Below are 14,123 nucleotides of genomic sequence, written 5' to 3' on the forward strand. Positions count from 1 at the left end.
GACAGTTGCCAGTGCGAGGAATGAAGCCGGTTGCTAGGGAATGGAATTGAGTGGGGACCGAAACAATGGCTTCAATCTTCCAATATTTAATTTGAGAAATTTCTACTCGTCCAATACTGAATGTTAGTGACATAGCCTGGCAAATTAGTGAAGAAGTTGAGAGGGGTAGAGGAACTGACTTGTCCGTATACATGTGGAAACCATCGCTGTGCTGTTCGATTATGTCACCAATGGGGAACATGTAGATAACAAATAAAAACAGAAAATGCTAGATAAACTCAGCACGTCAGGCATTATCTGTGGAGAGAGAAACAGAGTTAATGTTTCAAATCCATATGACCATAGAATTGAAGAAACAGTTTTGCTTTAATATCGATAAGAAATATGGGAGCCCAATGATAGAAACTTTGGGAGACACTAGAGGGAATTGTGTGGGGGCAGAAAGAGAAACCATTGTAAGTGGTACTTTTGAGATGATTAGATACACAAGAAAATACTTGGGAAAGAGCAGTCCCACCCAGCTGGACAAAAGTGGAGAGACAGTGGAAAATATAATATGTCAAAGGCTGCAGACTCGAGAAGGGCAAGGAGGGACCTTTGTCACAGTCACATAGGATGTAATTTATGACTTTGATAAGAGCATATTAGAACAGATTTGAATGCAATATGGCTTGGTTCTGCTATGAGTTGCACTTCAGTAAAATTGGTAGTGCAGTATATTGACACTCTTAAGAGTGGTGTTACGGTTTGGCTTAGCTGCTAGCACTGTTTGATTGGAGTAACATGCTTACATATTCCACCATCACATCAGGATTAAATAGGTTGCTTGATACAAACCTAGTTTGAAACATACATTTTATGTAATCATTTTACATTTCCAGGCAGAAAATATGGATTTACGTTTGTTTCTCCCAGACTGCCATCCTAGTAGATATGCTACAGTTACGTTAGTAAATGATTCCCAGTCCAACAAAGTGACTCCTCAAACTTCTTCTTCCAATGAGACTCAATCTACTCATAAAACAGGAAAACTAAAATGGCGCAATGTTACTCAGCCAGAGTGAGTATCCACTTTAAATCTTGTTGAATGTGCTTAAACACATTTTTATGGAATTGAAATAATACTTTGAGGTGGTCTGTTGCTTGTCTGCTTACTTGAAGATTGTTGAGAATTACAGGTGTCATTCATTTTTTTTTTTACATTTAACTATTTAATTCTGCTGTTTTCCGTCAGTTCTGTCAATCTCAGAAATTAAATAAAACATCTTCTGGGGCGACTGGGCCTGGACGTGCCTGGCTTCTGCTCGGGTGTCCCAGGTGGCGTGGTGCCACCCTCTTCCGCCCGCTGATACTCACCTGTTGCACCAGGGACAGGAGGGGGAGGTGGGTGTGTCCAAAGTGCTGCGGTGTTCCAGCACCTCCCCTGCGGGAGTCACTGACACGGGCCCCATCACCTCCTCCTCCCTCGAGGTGCCCGATGGCCCCCGGGCTACTACATTGGATGGGAGTGCGAGCAGAGCTTATCCCCTGAGGTCCCCAGATATCTGACGCTGCCAGTCCTGGAGGCCCACTCTGGTCTCGACCAGGGTCCGCAAGCTCGCGGCCCTGTTTCTGTGACTGCATCTCCACAATCGATGGGACTGTCCGTTCCAGAAGCCCGTCTGGAGGGCAGCTAGTTCCTGGGTCTACCTGCCCTCCGACCGTCCGCCCCCTCAGGAGCTCCTACCTCCACCTGCTGTACCGGATCAGCTATGGTGCGCACCAAATAGTGTCCCAGGAGCTTCTTCACTAAAGTGCCCAACTGAGGTGAGTGTCACTGGGATGGTGCAGGGTGTTGGAGACAGCTGTGAGGGGAAGTCAGTGTCATCCTCCGACTTGCGCTCTTGAGTCTCGGGCGAAGGACTGCCATCTGAGCTGCTGTCAGCGCTACTCGGCTCACGAGAGGTCTCCATTTGTGCCACTGGCGGGGGGAGGAGGACGCCAGATAGACCTGCCCCATCACCAGTAGCTCCTGCAAAACACAAGCCGCATGATTAGACTGCGGGCCGAGGGGTGGTATAAGGTGGGAGGTGAGTGTGGTGTGAGGGTGGGAGTGAGGGTGGTGTGGGGGCGAGAGTGGTGCGGGTGTGCGGGCAGTGTTGGTGATGGTTGACACTCGCGTCACGGGGAACCGCAACTAAGCGGGTCCTTAAGTCCTCACCTGCGGCCGAACTCCATCTTGGCGACCTCTTTTTCCTCCCGGCTGCCAGCCATGTCCAAGGCCTTCTGCTCTGTCACAGAGAGCAGCCGCATGTCCGGCTGCCCTCTCCTGCCTTCTCCTGCTCCCGGCGGTTGTGTGTGGCTTTCTCTTGGTTGCGGGGAGGGACGGTGGGGGGTGGGAAAGAGCACGGCAGCTTCAGACAGTCTGAAGCACACAGCCCAGGGGGTGTGTGGCTGGTGGCCTCGTGGCCAGGGCACCCGGCCATGGCGACCGATATGGGTACTGGCATGTGGTGCAGGGTGGTGGTTCACCCGCCCTCTGGGTGGGGAGCGGGGGTTAAGTTAAAAGTGTGTGGGATGGGGGTTGGTGCCGGGGGCACAGTGCTGCCTACTCACTCTGGCCGCCCTGAGGTGGTTGTGCAGTTTTTTGCGGCACTGCTGGTCGGTCCGGACGACGTTGCCGACGGCATTGACCGCCTCTGCCACCTGCTCCCAGGCACGGCGAATGGTGGCGTCTGGCAGCCTCCTTCCTAGGCTGGAGCGCAGGGTCATCCTCCTCTCCTCCACCGCGTCCAGGAGGGTCTCCAGCACCCGTGAACCTTTGTGCCGCTCTCCACGCTGCCATCTTGTTGGCTGGAATAGTGTGTGTGGGGAGTGTTGTGTATATGTGGCTGCAGCTTGTCAGCCTCCTGAGTGTCAATCGCAAACCCGGCGAGTCCCACACCATTTCTTATTGGAATCGATTGTGTTCCACGTGGTGCCGGTGCTAACACCTTAACAGTTGCGGAATCGGTCCAGGTGTGGTGCCAGTTTTACTGTCGTGAAAGTCCACAAATTCTGCATCGGCATCAACACTTACACTTAGGAATGAAGAATCCCGCCCATTGTCTCAGTTTTTACAGAACAATATATGGTGTGATAAAGGATTGCGGGGTGGGCATACAAACCAACCTAGCACCATGGCGCAGGCAGCCCTTGAGGAACAGTGAGAAGGAATGTGGTAATGATAGGGACATTATAGTCAATAGATAGTGTTCTCCGCAGTCATGATTAGTACTTGCGAAGGTTGTATTGCATGCGTGGCACCAGAGTCTCCTCAGCTGGAGACTAACTTGGAGTGGGATTGGAGAATCCAGTTGTCGTGGTTCATGGTCCACGTAGGAACCAGCAACACAGATGGAACAATGAATGTTCTGCTGAGCGTGTTTGAAAAGTTAGGATCCAAAGTAAAATGCAGACCCCCAAGGTGGATATGCCTGGATTATTAATTGCTCACTGTGCCAATTGGTATAGGGCAGAGTAGAGAATTCACCATGTTGTTTCGAGTGGTATGGAGCAAGAGTTTTGATTCATGGGGCACTTTGCACCAGTACTGAGGAAAGAGGGGAGCCCTTCTGTAGGAATGGGCTATACTTAAGCAAATCGGGGAGCAGTGTCCTGACAAATTACAGAATGACAAAAAGATTGTGGGGGGTGGCAAGATGTAGGGAGAGAATTGAGGTGAAGGGAGATTTAGAAATCTACAAAGAAAATCTAAAGAGAAAAGATGACAGGAAGGACAGCAAGTTTAATGAAAATAGTGCATCAGTAAATAAGATTCATGCAAAGTGAAAAAATATTAAAGACTCTATCTGAATGATCAAGGTATTTATAATAAGGCAGATAAATTATTTAGATCTAATCACCATTGCAAAGACATAAATAGAAGGTGACCAGAGCTGAGAATTAAATATTCCAGACTACTCAACATGCTAAAAAAAGAGAATGGAAGGGAGAAAGTAGCTCTGATAATAAAGGTTCACATAAGGATGTTAAATGAGAACAGAACTAGGCTCAGAACATCAGGAAGTAGAATCGATACGATGAAGTTTCGGAAAAAAGGGTTAGAAAACAATGGTGAGAGTCATTTATAGATCTCCTATTAGTAGAACAAGAAATAATTGGAGCTTGTAGCAAAGGTACTATAATAATTGCGGGGGGGCTGTAATCCTTATTTAGACTGGCCGAAGCAACTTGCCAAAGTTGTCAGAAGATTACTTTGTAGAATTACTTTGTATTACTTTTTGCAAAAGTCTCTTGGAACAAGATATTATGGAACCAGCTAGGGGTAAAATTACCTTAAATTTAGCGTTGTATAATGAGGCAGGGTTAATTAGTAACCTAGTTAAAGATCACCTGGGGAAATGTTATAATGGAATTAAATTTCATATTAAGTTTGAAAATGACATTCCAGTCTCAAGCAAAAATCTTAAACTTAAACGTGGTCAGTTACATATGTACGAGGGGAGTATTGGCACAAGTTGATTGGGTAAATAAGACTGAAAGGCATGGTGGTAAATAAACAGTGGGAAACATTTCAAAAAGCAATCCCAAAAATTCTACAAAAATTAATTCCATTAAAAATAAAAAATCCAGCAAGCAAGATCTAGCCATGGTTTACTAGGGATGTAAGAACAGTATTAAAAAAAGATGCTATAATGTTGCAAAGGATAGTAAGCTTGAGGATTGGAAATGTTTTTAGAAACCAGCAAAAAGTTGATTTGACATGAATTGGCACAGCTCAATAACAAATTTAATAACACAGTTAAGAGGAAATCTCAGGCCATTATCGGTGATCCCTCTCATTCTTTATATCCTCAATTTGGAAGGATCCTTTCCGACAGGCGCTTTAGAATGCCTATTGCCAGGTAAACTCTGTTCAAGAGACCTTTTGTTCCCAGTGGCATAAGCTTACTAAATAACATAATGTAAACTCAACCTGCTGTTTCTATTTATTTTATTTATTCAACTGCATTAAGTGTTTCAATGGCAGAGTGCAATGTGTTATGTTTGTATGGCATAAATATGTATGGCATATGTGAGTCACTGTTTTTAAACCAGTGACTATGATCATATGTTATGTTGAAGGTGAAGCTAAGGACAAATTCCACCTTGCATGGACAATAAAGTTCTATTATTATTATTTAAAAACTTACAACATGAAAAGAGGGTTTACAACCTCCCTCCCTTTGCATTCTTACAGTAAAGGAGGGATAGAGAAAATATGGTTTTACAGAGCACAGAGGAAATAAATATTCACTCACATAGGTGCAGAGTTCAGAATCAAAGTCCAATGAGGTATTTCTTCACAGAGTTAGGGGGATTTGAAAACCAGTGCTGTATAATTCACTTTTCCAGTGGTGTTGACTTTGCATGATGAGTTAGGAATGCAGAGAAGTATCAGGTTTGGAGAGGGTACAGAATTTTCGGCAAAAACATTGTAGATGGGACCAGGTGAACAACCTGGGCCAGAGCTTCTTGTCTGTGAGGATGCTAATCAGATGAAGTAAAAGCAGACCAAGACTTTGCAGTTCAGAAAGGCAATATTGCTGGTTCCACACACCGGAGACCAATGTCACAGGACTCTCACTTCTCCACACTGTCTTTGACAAAGGACGTATATCCCTTGGGTCCCCGAGATTGTTAAATGTCTCAGCCATTTACAACTCCAAGGAAGATGGCCGGGCCCTTTGTCTTAACAGGCAAGCACAGTTCTGTTGGCCAGCCCGGGTTATGAAATGCAGAGGGCCTTTGTATAGCACTCTTTGAATTTGTTCAGTGTAGCCCACAGGGGGTCGATAATGGCTCTTCAGGCATAATGATATGCAAGTTTTCCAGATACTGCCAGGTAACGTCTTTTGTCCAGGGTTACGGACAGGCATGTATTCAACCATTTTAGGCCGTTATCCAGTTTGATTTTTTTAGAGACAGCCATGAGCATATCTATATATTTAAAAAAATATACGCAGGATGCAGTCTTATGACCTCACAAAAGGAAGCCATTTCCTTCTATCTCTCTTGCTTTCAGATAACCTGACCTCTTCCCATTTGGAGCAACCAAATAATCTAGGAAAGCTTCTGACAATGGAAATTAGCCTATAAAGCATTCAGGATATAACCTATGCAGACCACTTCGCAGGGTATTGTAACAATAGCATTTTGAGCTGACCAAACATATGACATGTTTTGGAAGTTTTTTTTCTTTTAATTCAAGAATGGAATACAATTTGGGATTGAATTACGCTTAAAAGTTGTATTTTAAAATACTGAATTCCCAGAAATTTTAAAAAGAAAGGCCACAGGCTGCAAACACTAACCAGTTTGTACTAAAACCAACTTTAGCAAGTTTGCATAAATCAGTTTTATTTCAAACTAACACAGAGTATCTATTGTCAAATGCTAGGCCCATGGCCAAGATAACTATCATGATATGCAAACATGCAGCTAATGAACACATAGAATAGAACACGACCAATGAACAGTCAGGACACTCAGGGGTGGTATCTCACTATAAAAGGGATGAGGCCTCTTTCCACAGACCAACATCGACAGAGTGAGACGAGGTGTATCCTCAACATCACACCCCAGCACGTGGTTTAGAGCAAGGCTGGTTCAGTTAGACTGAGTTACTTCATTTAGATTAGCAGAGAGTCGAACTCATTGAGAACTGTGCTACAATAGTTCAATAAAACACATTGAACTCACTTCAAAGTCTGGAGCATCTTTTACTCAAAACTGCATCAAGTGGCAGCTTGCGTTATTCCAAATTACATAACACAGTAATAACTAAGGACATTAAGCAGTTTGTTATCTTGTTGTTGGTGTCTGCTCACCCCCATTGTGGAAGGGTTAGTTTTATTTTTGTGTGCAGAACATGAGGTAGCTTGAGAATATACTTATGGCGGTGGGGATTTGGTCAGTTTGATTGACAGGGCCTGCTGGTGAATGCCTGCACAGGATGGCATCAGAGACATTGCCCCTTTGCTGAATACAATTGAAATGAACATGAAACAATTGGAAAGCCTATGTTTGGTAATCCGTTCCGTCTATGAGGTGAGGCTCATGGCCTGAAGCTGCAAGCAAGAATTTCAGGTAGTCAGGACTTGTGGTTAACCGTTAACAATAGAGAAGCTATGACTAAACAAAAGGGACCAGGTACATGGTGCATTTTACCGCACCTACCCAGCTGCATCAAACTCCAAATCGTTCAATGGGTTGTTGGACTGATGGCTGAACCTATGATCCAAAACATTCTGTTCTAAAGCAACGTTATAGGTTCAACATAGCTGTGCAGTCTCCGGGTGAGTCGCTAAATTACTTTTTGACCTGCCTTAGGTAGCTGGTGAAGGACTGCGAGTTTGGGATGTCCTTCTCGGAAATGTTGAGGGATAGGCTTGTTTGTGGAATAAATAACATGGCCACACAAAGCTGTTGGCAGAGCCTACGTGAGACTTGAAACGGGCCATTGAGTTGTCACAATCTCAGGAAAATGTGGAGAATGGGGTACAGGAGCTTCAGAGGTCCATCGACTATGGGGTCCATAGTCTGCCCTGCCCTCCATATCGGACCCCTGCAATGTCACAGGCAGTACCAAGAAGGTCAGATCACCTCCCAAGAAGCAATCCAAGGCACAATTCCGCAGTCAGACTCAGTGCTCAGGATCAACTGCAGACCTGTGGGATACCTGCCAGGAGGATGAAGTGCAAGGCCGATTACATTGCCAGATGTGTGGGTGGAGAATACATGGTAGTCAGGGCTGCCAGAACCTGCGGGGAGAACGTTGCCCAAGGCAGCCGACGAGGTTAGCATGAGCTAGGTCCTTGCATGTGGTCCCACTGGAAGAAGACCGAACCATGCAGCTGAACTGCATCACAACCCCGAAGGTGGAGCTGATCTGGGTCACATTACAAGTGAACGGGCATCCTCTGGTGATGGAGATGGACATGGGAGCCGCTGTCTCCATTGTTGCCAAAACACCTTTCACAGGTTTTGTACAGGGACCTTACCACTAACACTGCGTGACACCAAGGCCAGGTTGGCAATCTCTGCAGGCCAACCGCTGAGCATTGTGGGCACCACTGTGACTCCAGTCACTCAAGGACAGCAGACAGTCAAGCTACTCTTAGTGGTGGTGCAATCTGCTGGGGTGTGACTGGTTACGAGTTCTCCGTTTTGATTGGCAAACCTTTTTCCGGATGGACACCGTAAACTTGAATTAAGTCCTCACCAAGTATGCTGAAGTATTCCAGGAGGGTCTGGGCAGAATCAACCCAGATATTTTTGGCAAGGCCTGTTCCTTACCCCTTACTCGCCAAAAGTGATGCAGAACTGCAGCGACTAAATGATCTGGAAATCATACGCCCAGTACGGTTTGTGGAGTGGGCTTCACCCGTAGTGCCAGTTATGAATCCTCTGCGGGGATTGCAAACTCACAGTGAACAGGGCTTCATGCCTGGGCCTTTACTCAATGCCCAGGGTGGAAGTCTTGGATGCGAAACTGGCTGGAATGTGCTCCTTTACATAGCTCGAGCAGGTGGAACTGGACTCCGGATCCCTGAAATACGTAATAATAAATACCCACAGAGAGTTAGTTGAGTACACTCGCCTCTCTCTCGGGGTCTCATGAGCTCTGGCAAACTTCCACAGAGTAATGGAAGTCATTCTTCAAGGGCTGCCAAAAGTAGTTGTACACTTAGATGATGTGCTTATCAGGGGTGCCATCGATGAGCACCGGGAAAACTTGACGGAAGTGCTCAGATGGCTCTAAGTTGGCGAAGCTCCGCCCCATGCTATTAAATGACAGATTACAGGGCCCCCTCCCCAGCAACCCTTCAGCCCTGTGCCCAGAAGCTCCAAGAGCTAAGCATGGAGGATGGTATCATACTGTGTGGGCCCGTGTGGTCATCCCACTGCAGGGTCAGGAGCCCCTCCTTAAGGATTTACACAGTGATCACCCAGGCGCCTTGAATACGAAGATGCTGGCTCGAAGCTACAACTGGTGGTCTGGTATCGATGGGGACATAGAGCAAATCATATGCAGTTGCCCGGCATGTCAGGAACACCAAAAGCTCCCACTGATAGCCTCCCTCCACCTTTGGGAATGTCCAAGACATCCCTGAGTGACACAGCATGCTGATTTTGGAACCATTTGTGTGTCTATGGAGCCCATGAACTGCTTTTTCATGTCTCTTTTGAATGTTTGAACTTCCCTTTCAGCCATATCGTGAGAAGAAGGATGGTATGGGGTGGTTCTGATGTGCCAGGTTCTGTTCAGCTTAGTGAATGTGGCAAACTCTTCCCTCGTGAAAGGCATTCCGTTGTCCGTCACCAGGACCTCCGGGATCCCTTGAGTGCTGAACCAGCACCTCAACTTTATAATAATCTTTATTAGTGTCATAAGTAGGCTTACATTAACACTGCAATGAAGTGACTGTGAAAATTCCCTAGTTGCCACATTCCGGCGCCTGGTTGGGCACACTGAGGAAGAATTCAGAATGTCCAATTCACTTAACAGCACGTCTTTTGGGATTTGTGGGAGGAAACCAGAGCACCTGGAGGAAACCCACGCAAACACGGGGAGAATGTGCAGACTCCACACAGACAGTGACCTAAACCTGGGATCTTGGCGCTGTGAAGCAGCAGTGCTAACCACTGTGCTACCGTGTTGCCCTATGGGACGACACCCCAGGTGACATCTGGGGTGTCACCAGTAGAACTGCTGATGGGCCACAGGCTCAGGACCCAGTTATGCCTGACTTTCCCAAACCAGGGTGGGAAAGTGGAAGTGCAGCAAAAAGCGCAGAAACGGTGCCATGGCCATCGGACGCCAGGTTGGAAGTTCCAATCCAGGGACACTGTCTGTGCTGCAACTTTGGAGATGGAACACATTGGCTCCCTGAAGTCATAATTGAGAGAACAAGGCCAGTCTCCTATAAAGTCCAAGTCCAACCAGAGATGTTGATGCCTCCGCCTTGCTAGGTACCACCCTTCAGCCAGGGAACCCATCTGACTGTGGCCCTTCGACTGAACCAGCAAGAGGAAGGTGACTCCACCTCAGTTATGGACACGGAGGCGTCCGCGCAGATGGTCGATGTCGTGTCCGGAACTGAGGTTCTGACAATAGCCCTCGGGAGATCGCCCAGAAAACGGCAGCCGACCAACCACCTGACCCAGACCCGCCACAAGCAGAAGCTCGGCCTCAGGCGAAGCGGCGCAGAACACCTTCTCAGATGACGGCAGAGGCGGAGTTTTCCACCACGAGGCCCACGGGGAAACCATTATCAATTTCCTCCTTGGGGACCACGGAGTGCAATGTTTTCAGGTAGGGGCAGAGGTTGACCCAGCTGGGGCTTGTTAAATCGAGCATAAAAGCCGAGCAGGGACCCGAATGTTGGTTGTCCCATTGGAGACTATGATTGTAGATACTTGCTGCCTTCGGCAACTTATTGTTGAAAGTAAAATAAATCTTTTCCTTCCTATCACTGGCTTCCTTGGTCATTAAACTAGTATAGCAACCCATTGTATGGCACCTTATCAAAAGCTTTTGGAAAATCCAAATTTACAACATCCACTGGTTCAACCTTAATCTATCCTGCTAATAACACCTAAATAGTTCCAATAGATTTGTCAGACATGATTCACCTTTCATAAAACCATGTTGACTATGCTCAATCATTGTGATTTTTCCAAGCACTCTGTTATCATGCCCTTAATAATAGATTCTGGCATTATCCCTACTAAAGACGTCAGGTTAACTATAGGTCCCCGTTTTCTTTCCTCCTTCCTTTCTTGAACATCAAGGTTACATTTGCTACTCTCTGATCCAAAGGGATTGTTCTAGAAACTAGGGATTTATGGAAGATCAAAACCAATGTGTTCACTTTCCCTGTGGGAACTTTTATATATTTGCTTATTAGGATTGATTGAGTGCTGCTGGTCTGTATTAAATATCCAATGTATTGAATGAAAGGTAAAACCTAGTCCAGATCGCTTACTGGGGCAGATACTGAGAAAAAAACCATAATGTTCTGTGACTGAACAGGAAGTTCTCACAGCAACCTGGACATCATTACTCCCTCAACTGTGACAACCGCAAAACAAAACTGTCTCATCATTGTTTAATGAAGTCTTGTGCACACTAACCTGAATAACAATTGTGCTTGGGAAGTAACTTTTTGAAGCACATTGACATTTCTCAAACAGATGATTAGGTGTTATATAAATGCAAATCTATTTTTAACTATCAGACTAGCTGTGGGAAATTCCTGGGTAGAAGATCAAGTCCTTGTATTTTCATTTTAAAATGCTAGATGTTTTTGAAAATGTAAACTTATGAAAAATAACTTGCACTTAATTTGATATTTGTTTGTAATTGGAAATCTTTGCCTAAGACATTGTTTGATTTCTTCTTTATAGGATTGATTGGATTGACTGCTGGTCTGTTCCAAATATCCTGCTCTGCATTGACTATACCTGGCATCCCATCTACCCTCAGAAAGCTGATGAGCAATTGAAACAAAGCTGTAAGAAACTCCATTATGTCCACCCTCGTTCCATATTCCTTAATGTCCTTGCCTAACAAAAATCTTATCTGTTTTGAAATCATCAGTTGATATGCAAATTATATGGGTAATTCTTATTTTGGCTAATCACTGATGAATAAGAGTACTGACTCGTTGATCTGCCTAAATTATTTATGATTAATTCATTGGTTGACCTTTTTTGATTGTCTCCTGGGGCGGGATTCTCCGACCCCCCCGCCGGGTCGGAGAATCACCGGGGGCTGGCGTGAATCCTGGCCCCGCCCTGTCCCAAATTCTTCGCCACCAGAGATTCGGCGGGGGCGGGAATCGCGCCGCGCCGGTCCCACCCCCGGCGATTCACCGGCCCGCGATGGGCCGCAGCCCTGCCGCTGTCAACCCTTTCCCGCCAGCGTCGATTAAACCACCTACCTTGCTGGCGGCGCCGGCGGGCTCCGGGATCCTGGGGGCGGCGCGGGGCGATCTGGCCCGGGGGGTGCCCCCACGGTGGCCTGGTCCGCGATCGGGGCCCACCAATCCGCGGGCGGACCTGTGCCGGGGGGGCACTCTTTTTCTTCCGCCTTCGCCATGGTCTTCACCATGGTGGAGGCGGAAGAGACCCCCTCCCATGCGCATGCGCGGGGATGACGTCAGCAGCCGCTGACGCTCCCGCGCATGCGTGGACTTTAGCACGCCGGCGAAGTCCTTTCGGCCTGTCTGGCGTGGCACCAAAGGCCTTCCACGCCAGCCGGTGGAGCGGAAACCACTCCGGCATGGGCCTAGCCCCTCAAGGTGAGGGCTTGGCCCCTAAAGGTGCGGAGACTTCCGCACGTTTGGGGCGGCCCGATGCCGGAGTGGTTCCTGCCACTCCATCACGCCGGGACCCCCCGCCCCGCTGAGTAGGGGAGAATCCCGCCCCTGACTTCTCACTTGTAGTGTACACATGCATTGTAGATTTAGTAGTGATATCAATTTATGCAAATTTCAGTATGCAGAGGGGATTCAGCTATCATCAGACGTTTGGGCATTGACAAATTCCCCTGCTTCTTTTCACATCTAAATTGCCTGAACAACCAGGTAAACATATTCAGCAGAAGTGGAGGCCATTTAGCCCCATATATCTGTGTAAGCTGTTTCACTTGTTTGATTTTTCCCCCACAGTTATAGCTCCAGAGTTTTCCTTTTCGGTAAACTAGATGAAATTGCATGGGATAAACAGCAAAGAAATAGGTCATTTTATTTTATGCTCCACACATACCTCCTCCCAGCCCATTGACTTCATATCACCCTATTAATATAACCTTCTATTCCTTTCTCTTGCACTTAGCTACTTTCCTCTTATGTGCATCCAAACTATTTGCTTCAACCATACCAAGTTACACGTCTCTCTACTCTGAGCAAAGATAAATTCCTTTTTTGGATTTAATAGTGACAATCTTCTGTTTATGGACCCTAAAAAGAGCTTTTTCATTGTATTTCAGCTTTTACATTCACCTCCTGTAAATGTTATAACTTTATTTTCCTCTATATAACATTTTCAGTGTTTTCATTTCCTGGATGGCTGCCTGTGAGAATTCTTTATGATTGGCTGCTTGAACAGCTGGATGACATCACTGCAGTTGCGCACTGAGAATCCCCATTAATAATAATAATCTTTATTAGTGTCACAAGTAGGCTTACTGCAATGAAGTTACTGTGAAAATCCCCTAGTCGACACACTCCGGCGCCTGCTCGGGTACACGGAGAGAGAATTCAGAATGTCCAATTCACCCAAACAAACACACTTGTGGGAAGACCCGGAGGAAACTCACGCAGACAAGGGAGAGAACGTGCAGACTCCGCACAGGCAGTGACCCAAGCTCTAAAGAATGCTCTAGTGATTTGCATGGCAAGAGAGGTAAAGTTCTCGTCAGAGAGATGGTTAGTTCTCTCAATGAGCCTTGCTTTGAGGTCAGCGGTGAGTGTCCTTGCTTCGCTGCTGACCTTAAAGTCAATGCCATTAAGTCATTATTTTGTTCCAGTATTTATCAGGGTGACTGATCAAGTAATAATGGCACAGGAAGATGAGATTAGAAATGATATAATCACATTTAAAACGCTGTGAAGAGAAATATTAATAAATTAATAAAACTCAGAGGATAAACCCCTGAACTGGACAGATTGCATGCATTCTAAAATAATCTATAGAAGAAACAGCGGAGGAGCTGTTGCAGATATTTAATAATTTATTAGAGAAAGGTGCAGTGCCAGACAACTGGCAGATAGCTGGCATTATACCTATACTTAAGAAGAGCATTAGAACATGTCCAGGGAACTATAGACCAATTAGCACCAGTAGTGGGAAAAATAATGCAATCCCTACAAAAGGAGAAGATAGAAAAACATTAAGAAACCAAAAGTATAATAATGGCCATCGTGGATTTCAAGAGGGAAGTCTTAATTGACCAGCTTCATTGAGTCCTTTGAAGAGATAACAAAAAAAGTAGATGAGATTAATGAAGTAGATGTAATATATCTAGATTTCCAAAAAGCTATTGATAAGGCACCATTATGCATATAATCGATAAGTGCCCCAACTTGTTCTTC

General features: G+C 45.9%; 1 protein-coding gene across 1 annotated transcript in view; it reads left to right on the plus strand.

Moving 5' to 3' along the window:
• The window catches only part of LOC140406495 (bridge-like lipid transfer protein family member 1), a gene marked incomplete at both ends in the record, with an annotated part of 125,024 nt that overhangs the window by 27,062 nt on the left and 83,839 nt on the right, over positions 1 to 14,123 (plus strand). The window contains 2 exons of the mRNA XM_072494519.1: positions 882 to 1,060; positions 11,434 to 11,540. Of these exons, the coding sequence (XP_072350620.1) occupies positions 882 to 1,060; positions 11,434 to 11,540 (286 nt within the window). The remainder of the gene's footprint in view (positions 1 to 881; positions 1,061 to 11,433; positions 11,541 to 14,123) is intronic.

The sequence above is a fragment of the Scyliorhinus torazame genome, unplaced genomic scaffold, assembly GCF_047496885.1.
Source record: "Scyliorhinus torazame isolate Kashiwa2021f unplaced genomic scaffold, sScyTor2.1 scaffold_572, whole genome shotgun sequence".
Classification (NCBI taxonomy): Eukaryota; Metazoa; Chordata; class Chondrichthyes; order Carcharhiniformes; family Scyliorhinidae; genus Scyliorhinus; species Scyliorhinus torazame.